Raw genomic sequence first — 14,599 nt, 5'->3', positions numbered from 1 at the left:
GCTGGGGATGGGACCCGGGACCTTGCACATGTCAGGTAAATAGTCACCATGAAGTTACACCTCCAGTTCCTGAGCTGATACGGAAGGTCACAATTCACTCATTGGTTCTCGGTCTCATCTTCCTGAGCTTCCATTTACGGAGGATTAACAGTCACTACAGAACCGGCCTTCTGCAGGGCCCTTGCTGGGGACTCTCAGACCTGACCCCAAATGTACTGTGTGAGAGACTCCAGCCAGTCGATCTGCACGGCGGTAAGTCCTGGCTGTCCTGACGCAGGCTGACGTTCAAGGGCTATCATAGAGAAGCTCCGAGAATGGAAACAGCTTACATCCTTAGCGCAGTGGAACATAAATTTCCAGTTTATGGGCCTTGAAAACACTACTTCTCTTCTTGCATATATTTTCATGTCACTCAAACATGTTTCTTTGGTGGTATGACAAATGGGGTAGTCCAATTGCTGGCTTTGAACTTGCATTCTTAAGTATTCATTTTTTTCATACAGTTTTTTTTTAAACAAAGAATACCATCTCTGTTCCTCTCTAATTGTCCTTATCTTCAAGTTCCAGGCAGTCCCTTTGATGCCTCCCCAACGTCTCCCAAGCCCAGTGATTCACCAGTGCTCTCACGAGATCCCCTGGGTAGAGGTAGGAAACACGTAGCTAAAGGAAAAGCTCTCCAACTTTTTTGCTCACTTGTCACCAACCCCAGCACTTGCTGGACAAGCATAAAATAAACGTTGTGGAGTGAATGAAAGAGAGAACAGATGAGAGTAACAGGCAGACAAGCAAGGAGGTAGCTTTGTGACTCCATGAAGGACTTACAAGCAATTCTCATATACTCTCAGTGTTATGGTCAAAGCCTTGGAAACGGAGTCATGGAAGGTCATGAACCGTCTAGAGAAATGACACACTAGACATATGGTTGTAGGGAATGATCAGAGAGCTTTTACTGTCTGAAAGTCCTGGACTTGAGGACTTTGAGATCCATTCAGCTTGGAGATTCTTGCTGTCATCATAAGGACCTACAAGATGAGCCAATCACCACAGGAAAGGGGACAGAGAAACATCTTCCTAAGCAAAGACCAGAAGCCAGCTGGCAACTTTCCCCCAGGATTTATTGGACAACTAGCTCTTTGTTTTAGAAATAAAAGAAACGTATAAAGCGTCTGATGCTCTGAGTGTATTTGAAGACACGGACAATGAACATTTCGTTGTTGAGATGAAAATTAAAACCACTTTGAGATCCCATCTTACTCAAGTCAGGGTGGTTACTGTCAAGAAAAAAAAATTGACAATGAATGCTGGGAAAGATATGGGGAAAGAGGAGACCACATTCACGGCTTTCGTGAATGCACACTGGTACATTCGCTGTACAAATCAGTTAGAGGTTTTTGTGAGCCAGCCATATTATCCCTGGTTATGTACCTAAAGGACAGCTCATCCTATACAGATGCTACACATGTGTGTCCGTGTTTCTCACTGCCCTTTTCATAGCCCTAAGGAAACGGGAGTGGTAGAGATGTCTGTCAGCAGATAAATAGATAATGAAAATATATAGTTCATATTCTCAACAGACTCATCCAGCTGTAAGGAAAAGCGAGGAAATTTGCAAGAGAATAGGTAGATCTGGAGAACATTAAGCAAGGCATCCTGCTCTCAGAAAGAAAGCATCAGCGTGCTGTCTCTGGTTGACAGAGCCTAGCCTCTAACTGATCAATAGATGTATCTAGGTGGGGGTAGGCGTGAAGCAGCTAGAAAAGAGGCCACGGATGGGGGAAAAGCTTCAGGGGTGCCATGTGGGAGGAAAAGCTTCAGGGGCGCCGCGAGATGAGGAGGATAACACATGAGATACGGGAATGAAAAGGTGGAAGACGAGAACAGTGGGAAAATTGTGACAAAAAGGAGGGGGGAAGGAAATACGGAAACCAAAACAGGTATCCGATGTTATAAGGAAAATTGCTACTTTGTAAGCTAATTAAAAACAATAAAGGTAGGGGCTAGAGAGAAGGCTCAATGGTTAAAAACCCTACTCGCTTTTCCAGAAGACTGGAGTTCCATGCCCGCTGCCCACATGGAAGCTCATTAAATGTCTGGGACTCCAGTTCCAGGGAATCCGACGCCCTCTTCTGGCCTTTGTGGGTACTACATACATGCGGTACACATTCATCCATCCGGAACAAACCCATTTAGGAGCATTTTAAAGAAATTCAAGGGCGTTTCAGAAGATAAAAGATCGAAGTTGTTGAATGCGTTTCATCTAGAAGCAGGGCCATGTGGAAGGAGTGGGACCCCAAGAACAGATACCGTGAAGTCAGCGCCCATCTTAATTAGCGCATAGTCAAAGTAAACGAGACCAGAGCCCTTAAAAATTCAGCTTAATAGCTCCGAGAATTTCTTATGGGGGTACTATATTTACACCATTTTTGCCCCTTCCACTTCCTCTGCAACTTCTCCTGTGCACCCCTCTCCTTCTCAGATTCATGACCTCTTATTCTTTGATCATTGTTTCATACACATGTAACACATATGTATGTGAAATTGCAGCCTGGGGAGTCCCGTTCGTGTGGCTCATATGTGTATTTGTTTAGGGTGACCACCTGCGATTAGATAACTTATCAGGAGGCTCCATCCTGGAGAAGACCAATTCGCCCCCTCCCCTGGTTCTCCACAGAGGTGGCTCTAGACCCCGGCCCTGGAGCCTGCTGGGAGGGGCAGGCAATGTTCCATTGGAGAGCAGGACCCAGCGAGTGGGAGCTGAGGCTTCGAGTGCAGGACGAGAGTCCCTGAGCATGTCATCCTTCTCCTGAGCCCGCATGGAGTACGGTTCTCGAGTGTCCTCCGGGAGACAAGCTCTGGAGTGAATTGAACACTCAAGTCTATTGTGAATCTGAGCAGGGTGCCCGAGGAGACAGGGCGTCAGAACGGGACTCTGGTGGAGATCTGCCATCCAGAGGTGCGACAGTGGCTCTAAACGCAAGCAAGGGGTGTGCTGAAGATCAGGGAGGACCCCTGGCTCTGTTCTGGATCACTGTATGACCCAGCATGCTTCAGTCTGAAGGCCATACTGCTTGTTATTAATCCTGGAGCCGAGATCCATGCCAACCCCCGCAGGCATGTGCAGTTCTGGTCTCAGCCCATGCTAGTAAGTTTCTTTGTAAATAGAGAAGACTTGGCTTGATCCACATGCTGCACGAGCCGCATCCTGGGCTCAGTATGTGCTTCACAGAAACCAAGATACAGCCCAGTCTTGTCCGCATCTCCAGAGGCAGATGGTGAATGGGTGGACATGAAGCCAAGTAAGCGGCAGCGGGGGAGGGAGGGACACCCTGGAGACTCCTAAAGCATTGGTGTTCTTGCAGCTGGAGACTGCCAATAGGAGTTGGCTTGTTCTTTGGGCCTGGAAATATCTTAAGGTGTCATGGTTTATTAAAGGGGTTGGAGGTAGGTAGGTGATCCTTAACCTGTTTCTCCATTTCCTGTGTCAGAACACCTATGTGCAGACGAGGCCTTTGTAGTCTTGCACTGGCCTGGATGCTAAGTCCTATAATCCTATCAGGTCCACTAAAGTAGAAATATGAGTATCAGGTGCTGCCAGCATTAAGGTCCAGCTCCTGGCAAGATTATCACTTGCCAGAAACTCCTGGATAGCGAGGTTTGCCAGAACACACCCTGATACTGTGTCAATACTAAGTACGATAGCAGAGACTTCTTGGGAATGACTTCGAAGGAGCTGCAAAGAGAGAGCAGCTGTTATTCTTAGTAGCCGAGTCAAGATTTGAACCCCTGTTTCCTTGAAGCAGGTCCATAGTCCATCCCTTGGAAGCTTTGAAAGGAAAAATCACGCAGAAGTTTTAGGGCTGGTTCTGAAACTGTGGTTCTCCAGCCAGCTGCGTCAGCATCAGCAAGGACTCGTTGGATGTGCACAATTCAGAGCCTTTCTCCGAACTTTCTTCATCAGAAGTCTGCTGTTATCAAGACTTTCAGGTGATTCTGATAGATATTCAGGTTGGAGAGTATCTATCAGAATATAGATCTGGGCTAGGTATGCGCTTAGGGAGTGAGCCCCTGTTTGGCCAGGCACTATAGAAGAGTTTGGTCTTGCTTTCCTGATGCGTCCCATGGGTGAGGCGTGCTCTCCGCCATGGAGAGAGTCTCGTGTGCTTTCAGGAAGTCTTCTGGTGTGAAATGATGGTAACTGTTGAGTCTCACGTGCCATCAGTCTGGAGGGATCCAGACACACTGGCCCGCCTGAGCTCCCCGAGCAGTTCCACCCATGCGTGAGTTCCTCTGGTAGCTGCCTCAGTTTAGAACCCAAAGGTAACTGACACATGATCTGGATAATTCCATAGGAGGCCGAAGTGGAAGAGCAAACAGGTTTCCAGCATTCAGCATCACAGCTGGCCAAAGGCAAGAAGCATCTCTGGAGCTCTTTAAAAGGAAGATTTAGAACCTCCAAGAAGGGCATTCAGACATTTGGTGGAGGTGGTGTGGGGTGATGGGAGGAGTCAGTCCTCTGGCTCCTACCCCCTTTGAACCCTGCTTCCTGGTTCTTACTCACCAGCGAAACCACAAGTGCTTGAGCAGGCTTTGCTCTGTAAACTCTGTAAGTCACAGTAGCTGGCTGCGAAGCATACAAGAACAGCCGGGTGGTTTAATCCAGCCTCTGTCCTAGTAGGGAACTTGGGTACAGAAGCGGCCATAACCTCAACTTCCAACGGTAAAGGGATTGAGATCAAGTTAGAACGTGGCTGCTCTGCCTGTAATCGCCTCAACCCAAGACTCCTTGTGTCCACTGGCAACTGTCCATGTGGATGCTGATTTGGCTGTGAGGACTTGAGACTTTTACGGTGGGATGCTCAGAGAAGGTCGGAGGCTGTCACACCCTCTCCTCCGCGCTAACCCTGCTCTTTTCTCTAAGCTGTGGAGTGCTGCATGGGTAACCCGTGCCCGAGGCGCTCACCAACGGTCGTCATAATAAAGCGCGATCTTGATGGGCCCTACTGTAGCAAGTACCTGGCTCAACCACCCTTCCTCCTACTCTGAGCTTAAATAGCTCCTTTCATCCAACAAGTTCAAAGCTGTTTGACAACATAAACCGTCTTACTCTTGGGCCGTGGCAAAGTAAGCAAGCATCAGTCTTTCCATTTAAGGACGAGAGAGGGAGGGTGAGTCACACAGTGGCTGAGGGATGGTTCTGGTGGCATGAAGTGAGTCAGTGGGGCCTCAGGGGGATTGACCTATGCTTCCTAAGTTCATATCCAGTGTCACTGTCACTTATGATGAGACAATTAGGTGTGAGGAGGTTGCAATGCTAAGTGGTTTGGCTTCTTGGGAAGAAATGCTGGGTCTAGGGATTACTATACCTGGAGTGTGTGGAGTGTGTGTGTGTGTATGTTCGTGTGCATGTGCATGTGTGTGTGTGTGTGTGTATGTTCGTGTGCATGTGTGTGTGTGTGTATGTTCGTGTGCATGTGCATGTGTGTGTGTGTATGTATGAGTGTGTATGAATGTGTATGTGTGAACAGATTCCATGGAAACACAACATCCCATCATTACCAACACTGGAATCCTGATCATGATTGAATGATTCTTTACTTCGGCTTCCGCATCAGCAGATAGACACATTGAATGCTTACTACGAACTACACACTGATCTAAATTGTAGATAAGTCTATGGACATAAGCCCACTCAATCCTTTCAGTAATCTCACAAAGTCCATATAGTCATTTTTCACTTTGAAGATGAGGCACCAAGGCTCCAAGAGAGTAACTAACACTTTGAGGACCACAGGGCCGTTGAATGAAGAATACAAGGTTCAGGCCCAGGCTGGTCTGCCTCCAGCACCGGGGCTCTAACCACTGTACTTTCCGAAGTCAGGTCTCAGACTTTGTCAGCAGGATGAACAGAACCAGGACTATACTATCATTTTGTTCCTTTCCTTAGAGCAGTGGTTCTCAGCCTTCCTAACACTGTGACACCTTAATACAGTTCACGTTGTGCTAACCCTTCACCATAAAACTATTTTCTTTGCTACTTCATAACTGTAATTTTGCTGCGGTTGTGAATCATCTGTGTTTTTCGATGGTCTTAGGTGACCCTTGGGAAAGGGTCATTTGACTCCTAAAGGGGTTGCAACCCACAGGTTGAGAGCCACTACATCAGAGGAAAGAAGGACGCTTTGGTTACAGGAATTGTTCTGAGTTGAGGACACCAAAGTGTCCTCCATAGTATTTCCACATGGTTTGAAACTTGAGTACAATTTTGATGACTAGGATTTGATGGAGAAGCTTGATCTATGCTCCACCCCGCCCCCACTGCCATAACCAAAAATCACAGCATCTATCAAGGAAGAAGAGACATGTCTGAGACCCTCGTCTGTGTTTGCTGCTTTTGCCATTAACAAAGAGTCTCCATTATCCGCTTTCAATTGAGAGAATCAGGGTAAGTGTTACCATCCTCGGGGAAGAGCTCAGGCCGAAAGAGGAGGGAAGTCTCCTTACAGGTGCACAGAAGAGGGCGTAAAACTATGTACTCAAGCTCTACCCCCATGAGAGATTTGGTGTGAAGAGGGGCAGTGTGGTGTGTGTCCATCAGCAGGTTCACACGCTGCCTACTGCCCCCCTCTACCACTCGGATTCCCATTTTTTATTTCATCTTTAAATGGATAAAATCCACACTTCCCCTTCTCTCTCCTCTGTACCACACCCTTGGAATGGTTTCTCACATTGTACCTGCCAAACCCCTCCTCCCCTTTTTAAAAATGTACCCATGGGGAAACCACAGGGCTCACACATGGCCATCGCCAACTACCCTTCCTTGGGGATTCCAAGCAATGAGACCCAGCTAGAAAAGTAACCAACTACCAGAAAAGACTCTTAAGGGCATCAGAATTATAACGAGGTCAGTTCTTTTGAGTCCCAAAGTGGTATACAAATGGATATTGGAAACATTGGCAGATAGGGCTTGGAGATGGTCTGGTGGGTAGCCATGCAAGCATGAGGACCTGAGTTCAAATCCCTGTGAACCTGTCTAAAAAGCTAGGGGTGATCACGTGTGTATGGAATGGTGAAAGCGTCACAGGAGGATCACTGGGGCTAGCTGGCTGCCAGCCTAGCTCCAGGTTCAGTGAGAGGCTCTTTCTCAAGGGAGTGATGTAGAGAGTGATAGAACAGGACACTTGATTGATAGAGACACCTCCTGTCATCTGTGCACGCTCACACACACACACACACACACACACACACACACACAGAGAGAGAGAGAGAGAGAGAGAGAGAGAGAGACAGAGAGAGAGAGACAGAGAGATGCTAGTCAGAAAGTGCTCCATCTCTTCACCCTATGGTTGAGCACCATGGACTATGAGGCAAGTGACAGGTGGGGTAACCGTTGGTAAAGGAAGCTGCAGTGTTGCCTTGCACAATTACATGCCCCTATGTACGCCTGAGAGCTCCAGGAGGGACAAGAACACATCAAACTCCATACCTACCGTGACCCTAGGACCATGCTAGACACACAGTGGTTAGCCACAAAATGTCTGCTACCCTTAATATCAAATGTGTAATTTTAAAACCATATTAAGTACAAATATATCTCCCAAGTATCACTTTCTACCCTTAAAATACTTCATTTCCTCACCTCTGCCCGCCTTTTTCTTGTTTACTTTTTGGGCCCGCCATCTCGGTTCTAATGTCTAGTGAATGTATTTTGAATTAAATCGAACCGGATAAAGAAAGGCAGATTTGAGGGCCCACGAGGAGCTCGGATTCTTTTTAGGGGGATTAAAGCATGCAAGTGATCCACTTAGGAAATCAAGAAAGCAAATCTACTGCTAGCCCGAGTGAGTTCCAGGGCATGTTTATGCCTGGGGTCTCACTTCTCTTACTTTTCAAGAGGCAAATCTATTCCAACTAGTTAACACACTGCAAGAGACACAGACATCAGCTCTGTGCTTACTCACCAGCCAGCCTGCCTGAGCTCTCCACCAATGATGAATTGTCCCACGTCACCTTCTGCAGGACAGTCGCAGGGAAACCAGTTATCTCCAGGAGTAGGTGCAGGCGACAGAGGTGCCCTGTCCTCCCACGTCTTCAATGAGACTGATGTTTGTCCAGCACTCGAAGCCAGTGCACGTCTGAATATTCCTGCACACTCCATTCCTTCTCTGTCTCATCTCTTAGATCTCCATATTTGGCCAGGAACAAGCAGTATGGCTGCTCTTGGAGTTTCCATTATCTGGGTGCAAACAACAGTGCATTTCAGCTACAAACAAATCTGGGACTAAATAATGGAGATGACGCTTTGCTCTGGACACCGTGGGTCAAGGTTGATTTTTCAGGTCTCAGAAGCTGTGGTCCTGTGTCTGCAGGTCTTGCAGGGCTGGCCTCCGTTTACCCATTACAGGACACTCAGCAGGGTAGCCTGTTTTTCTGGCCATCATTTTTTGTACGTCTTGGTTACTTCTCAGCTTTATATTCTTTAGGTTAGCCCATTTGAAAGTGGGCTAGCTCTGTCTGACTCATGTGGCTCTGCTCAGTTCTGGGGCTCCCTTCTGGGTTTCCTTCTTGTTGCCCTCTTCTCTGTGTTCTTGTCTTTCTTGCTGTACAGACTCCTCCTGGTCTCCGTGTCTTTGATCTCTCTGTACTAATGGGATCCGATTTTTGTCCTTTTGCTTGACCAAATCTGCAGATCTCCTATAGAACACCTAGACAAACATTCTTCCTTTGCTGAAGGTCTCTATGGGGCTACACTGGGCAGCCCATAGGTAAGACCAAAGGAGTTGAAGGATGCTGCAGGTATTCAGCCTGTGCTCAGAGGAAGGCTTCCTTGGATGGAGAAGAAAGCACACTGAGGAAGCCAGTGCTTTGGAAGAGTCGGCTCAGGCTGGTCTTTAGTCATGGCTTCTCATCTCTGGATGTAGTCACCTTGAATATCATTCCAAGCCCAGAAGGTTAGAGAAGCTCCCTGCCGACTGTTAGCACCGGCCTGAGGTCCTTCTGGGAAGTTTGGGTGGTACCTGTCTCTAGACCCGCCTATTTCTCCCACTTTAATAGTCTTTGGAAACAAAAAACACAAAGAACATTTGATTTTATTACAGGTCCAAGGCTGCTTTGTAGTGCTCTGGGCCTTTAGAAATCTGAATGGTTTTATAATAAGTGGGGGATAATGGTCGTGGAGAGTACAGACACTGGACCATTTATCGGAGCCTCCAGCCACATGAAGACTACCATGAAAGCTCACTGGGAGAAGGACTCCAATAAGGTGTCAGTAAAGCAGAAGCTTTGGCTGTGAGCCAAAGCCACAGGAGCTTGGGTGATGTGCTGGGGTGGTATCTGGTGGTGCCTGTAATTATCTAACCTTTACACATTCTCAATTTGGGCCACCTCATCCTCAGATCTTCTGGTCTCTTCCACCACCACCCATTTCTAGCTTGCTCCACCCCTGCCAAAAAAATTCCTGTGCTTGCAGGGTATCTCGATATTTTCTTTCCTAGCATCTAATCCCTTGGATTCAATGATAGAAGGTAGCCCTCCTTTGATACCTTTGAACCTTTGATCCTTAGACCATCTGTATCTATATCCAAGCTGGAGCTTGAACACCCGGAGCAGAACACCGAGTCTACATGCATTGAATTAAGAGAACTGGACAGAAGGTTAGAACGTTTAACTGGAAATTTTGAAATGATTTTTAATGTTAAAGCCAACATGGATATGTTATCGGCTATAAAGCCAATTTGCTCATGTTTTATATAAAGTGATTTTTTTTTTGCCAGTGGAAACAGACCTCTTTGGGCTATCTCTTGCCTTGCTGGGGATTGAACCCAATCCATTTTATATTGTAGGCAAATGCTCTACCTATCACAGACCTACCTGTATTCCCAACCCCCTTGGGTTATTTTTTTACTTTCCTAGTGAGTCTATTCACTCTGTTTTGATTGAGGACTCATAGAAAGATTTGATGAACATGTCCATATTTCTTCCATAGTGCTTTCCCTAGACAGTTTAAACGAACCTATACCCATCTATCAGCCAACAGCCACCACTCCCAAAACTGCCTCTTCCTGAATCTTCTCTGTTCCCAAGGTTATCATCAAAGCTGCCACCATTCTCTCAAGTGATAAGCGAGAACATTACGTAATCCTGTAAACCATGGAAAGCTCTCCAATCTTCGTAGCCAACGCTTAAACCAGGCCTGGAAGGCTACAACATTCAGAGTTTACTCTCATCAGAAGGAACAAGAGTCCATGGCTCTCACTAAATGTATCTTCTTTCTCCAACCAACCTGTGTCTCTCTCTGCAAATGCCAGGCAGGCTAGGGCATTAGGTTGGTTATGGGACTTCAGGATCTTGTAACACAAAAGAATGTCACTGGATGGACCAACACCCAACTGACCAGGGCTGGACCATGTGGCTTCTTTGAAGGTCTACCGCAGAACTCTGATTTCATGGGTGTAATGGCTGAAGAAGAGTCCTGACTTAGCAAGAAGCTCAAGTAAAGAATTTTATGGGGCCAGGGACTCTTCTGAGGGAAGCAAATGATAGACTGAAGGAGAGGGCGTCTGAAAACCAGCGAAGAAGTACAAAGAAAAAGGATGTTACATGCTGTGTCCACACCCTCTGTAGAAGGGTTATAAATTCTCACCAGTGGAAGGAGACCCAGAGCTCTGAGGCTTGGAGGATTCACTCTGTGACTTCAGTCCGGCACTTCAAATCCCTCCAACACCATGCCATACAACTGCTGCCTGCCCGCCCTGAGCTGCCGCACCAGCTGCTCCTCCAGGCCCTGCGTGCCCCCCAGCTGCCATGGCTGCACCCTGCCCGGGGCTTGCAACATCCCCGCCAATGTGGGCAACTGCAATTGGTTCTGTGAGGGCTCCTTCAATGGCAATGAGAAGGAGACCATGCAGTTCCTGAATGACCGCCTGGCCTCCTACCTGGAGAAGGTGAGGCAGCTGGAGAGAGATAATGCAGAGCTGGAAAGCAGGATCCAGGAGAGGAACCAGCAGCAGGACCCCCTGGTGTGTCCCGCCTACCAGGCCTACTTCAGGACCATCGAGGAGCTGCAGCAGAAGGTGAGAGGTTTTCTTGCTATGTCTAAGTGATGGTTCTCAGCCTGTGGTAGAGAAGAATTTCCTGTCTTTATGCCACAGCGATCCTTTCCTTTCCTTTTCTCCCCTCAAACTCTGCAAGCCAATTTTTTTTAAAGCAGTTGATGGTTTCATATTTATGTTTCACGCTCACTAATTCATGGGGTCTCTCTTTCTTCAGATCCTGTGCAGCAAATCTGAGAATGCCAGGCTGGTGGTGCAGATTGACAACGCAAAGCTGGCTGCAGACGACTTCAGGACCAAGTGAGTTGTTTGGTATCCACACTAGCCTCCTTTTCTTTGGCTTAACCTCCAGTTAAAGAAGGGGATTTCCAAAGAGCATCAAAATGTCGTCTGCCAAAGATGTTGGGGGCAAAAACTAAGCAAAAGGTATCATGAAAACGGAAAGGAACAGTGTTGGATTTCGATGGAGCATCCAGAACTATCTCCTGCTTCTATTCATTGCAGGAAGTAGGAAAGCAAGGCAAATGGTGTCTAACAGGGATTATTGTTCCGTTTCTTGAAGTTCCACAAGTTGCTGTTCTCTTTCAGGTATGAGACAGAGCTCAGTCTGAGGCAGCTGGTGGAGTCAGACATCAACGGCCTGCGCAGGATCCTGGACGAGCTGACCCTCTGCAAGTCTGACCTGGAGGCTCAGGTGGAGTCCCTGAAGGAGGAGCTGCTGTGTCTCAAGAGGAACCACGAAGAGGTGAGATGATCTGGAGAAACTAACAGCCTCGGGCTTTGGGATGGGGAGAAACAGGACTAAGGGTATAAAGATGAACCCCAGGGTGTCTTTATGAATCCCTTTCAGAGCCCCCAAGACGCCATGAGAGAAAAGTAGAGCTGAATTTGTCCATGTTTTCTGACAGAATATGCCTCATGTTAAAAACCCATACAGTGTTTCCCGGACAGCTCCATTTGCGGGCAATTGGCCATCGAGCTGTAGGGTTGTAGACACGTTGAATCAGTGATGTCATTGTCCTCCTGCTAAGATCAATAAGTCAGGGCAGGCGAATGTTATCTCCACTCTTCCAAAGTCTTGGTGAGGGATCTCCTGAAAGGTGCTATGATATGATATCCTTCTTTCCTTCTTTCCTTCCTTTCTTCCTTCCTTCCTTCCTTCCTTCCTTCTTTCCTTCCTTCCCCCTTTTTTTGATAGTAAGATTTTTTTTTTGATGTACAGTCTGAACCAGTCCAGCCATCCTTTTGCATTTTGAGGGTCTCACAGACAGTTTTCCAGTCTGGGAAATGTGTTTGTTATCCCATATTTCAGTGGTGGCTAAACAAATTGGGGTTTCTTTTTGAAGACAGGTGTCATGGCATGGTAATGACAAAGAGGGAGTGGGAGTTGAATCACATGGAGATTATTTACCTTGACCTGATAATGGACTGCTCCATTGAAAGTTTTTTTTTCTGAGGAAATATACTCAGGAGGGCTTCAATAGGCAGGGTTATCTCTGAGACTCACTGAGCATAGTAACTTTAAATCCACAGGAAGTCAACACCCTGCGCTGCCAGCTGGGAGACCGCCTCAACGTGGAGGTGGACGCTGCTCCCACTGTGGACCTGAACCGTGTGCTCAATGAGACCAGGTGCCAGTACGAGGCCCTGGTGGAAACCAACCGCCGGGAAGTGGAGGAATGGTTCACCACACAGGTGGGCATTGAGCTCATGGTCACTCAGGAACTGAGTATCCCCCAGGACTGTAGGGCAGGGTCTGATCCTGTCCCTCCCTTGCCTCTGCAGACTGAGGAGCTGAACAAGCAGGTGGTGTCCAGCTCAGAGCAGCTGCAGTCCTGCCAGGCCGAGATCATCGAGCTGAGACGCACAGTCAATGCCCTGGAGATCGAGCTGCAGGCCCAGCACAACCTGGTGTGTAGTGTCCAGGCCTGCTGCTGAGCAGTGTGAAGTCGGGAGGCAAAGTCACTGGGGTGTTCTTGGGGCCACACACACTCTCTCTGACACAGCTCTGTCTTCTCCCCTACAGAGAAACTCTCTGGAGAACACCCTGACAGAGAGTGAGGCTCGCTACAGCTCCCAGCTATCCCAGGTGCAGTGCCTGATCACCAACGTGGAGTCTCAGCTTGGTGAGATCAGGGCTGACCTGGAGCGTCAGAACCAGGAGTACCAGGTGCTGCTGGACATCCGGGCCAGGCTGGAGTGTGAGATCAACACGTACAGGGGCCTGCTGGAGAGCGAGGACTGCAAGTGAGTGCATGTTTGGAAGGGTTTGCTGAGAGCTCCCAATAGAGGAGAAGACTCAGTTGGACTGCTCAGAGATTGCCTACCTTAGGAAAGGAATCATACCTTCCCACCAGACATGCTCGAACAGAGCTTAGACAACACACTGTGGGCACCATTAAAAACATCAAATGGTTTGTTAGCACAGTTGTTTGTGTACAGAGTGAAATTACACAGCTACTCTTTGTATTGTACTATGATAACATGTAGGATCATGTGAGCTGCCTTTTTACAATACTTCATTGTACCGAGAGCTTAAGATAGGCATTATCTTATCTGGTTGTGCTATTGCTTTTGGGTAGGCTACAACAGTAGTCTTCCAGTTCTCTATGGAAGAAAACAGGGCTTGGAAAAAGCAGTAACACACTCAAGGTCAACAGCTAGGAGCGTATTAATTTGGGGTGTAGTATTTTTGGCTCTCTGTAATAGAATGAGTTTTAGTGATTTAAAGATCTTGTAGTAGAGGGGAACTGGGCATTCTCTGTTTTGAGCCAGGGCAGGTCCTGGCAGACTTTCTACTCTTGGGGACTCTTTGAAATGTGGTTTGCCTCCCCTCAACTCTGTTCTGTCTTTTTGTTCCTAGGCTACCTTGCAACCCCTGTGCCACAAGCAACGCGTGCGGCAAGCCCATTGGGCCCTGCGTCTCCAATCCCTGCGCCCCCTGCCCACCCCCTGCCCCTTGCACACCTTGTGTCCCACGTCCCCGCTGTGGGCCATGCAATAGCTTTGTACGCTAGAACCTGAGGGATGTCCACAGAACAAGGATGCGGGGCCTTAGCACTCCAGAACACTGTGGTTCTGGTTCCACAAAACAGGCATAGAAACCACACACTGAATAACCAGAGCAGTCCTGGAATGACAGTCCCATAACCTGTGTCTTCAGTCACTGCACCTCCTCCAGACCATTCCCTGCTTGCCTTTTCCTTCAGAAGCATCCACCTCTTCACTGGCCTGCCCAGGGGACTCTGAAGTGCCAGTGGCCCTCCCTTGTAATCTCCCAATAAACATTTTTTTCCTGGCAAAAGCAGATGCCTCTCTCATTGGTATTTATTTCTTGCCAACTACTCACCACTTGAGGACTCTATAAAAAGCCACTTGAAAGTCAGGCTTTATGATGGCTTGACTCTAGATGGGCAGATGGCTAGCCCGACACCCTGGACCCACGGGTGACGCAGAGCAGCTGTCAGGAAGGAGAGCGACGCTGCTGCGATGCCAGACACTCCCTCCCTTTTATGGTTTCTGTATTCCTCTCATGCCTTGGCTTCTCTTCT

General features: G+C 47.9%; 1 protein-coding gene across 1 annotated transcript; it reads left to right on the top strand.

Moving 5' to 3' along the window:
- Window positions 1-10,718: 10,718 nt before the first annotated feature.
- LOC116908958 (keratin, type I cuticular Ha1) lies at window positions 10,719-14,065 on the top strand. The gene is made up of 7 exons (XM_032912418.1): window positions 10,719-11,069; window positions 11,266-11,348; window positions 11,637-11,793; window positions 12,582-12,743; window positions 12,834-12,959; window positions 13,075-13,295; window positions 13,912-14,065. The coding sequence occupies exons 1-7, from the start codon at window positions 10,722-10,724 to the stop codon at window positions 14,063-14,065; spliced, it is 1,251 nt and encodes a 416-aa protein (XP_032768309.1). The 5' UTR covers window positions 10,719-10,721.
- Window positions 14,066-14,599: the final 534 nt, after the last annotated feature.

Source organism: Rattus rattus, chromosome 9 (assembly GCF_011064425.1).
Source record: "Rattus rattus isolate New Zealand chromosome 9, Rrattus_CSIRO_v1, whole genome shotgun sequence".
NCBI classification, from domain to species: domain Eukaryota; kingdom Metazoa; phylum Chordata; class Mammalia; order Rodentia; family Muridae; genus Rattus; species Rattus rattus.
This window is presented reverse-complemented; position numbering and strand designations above follow the sequence as displayed.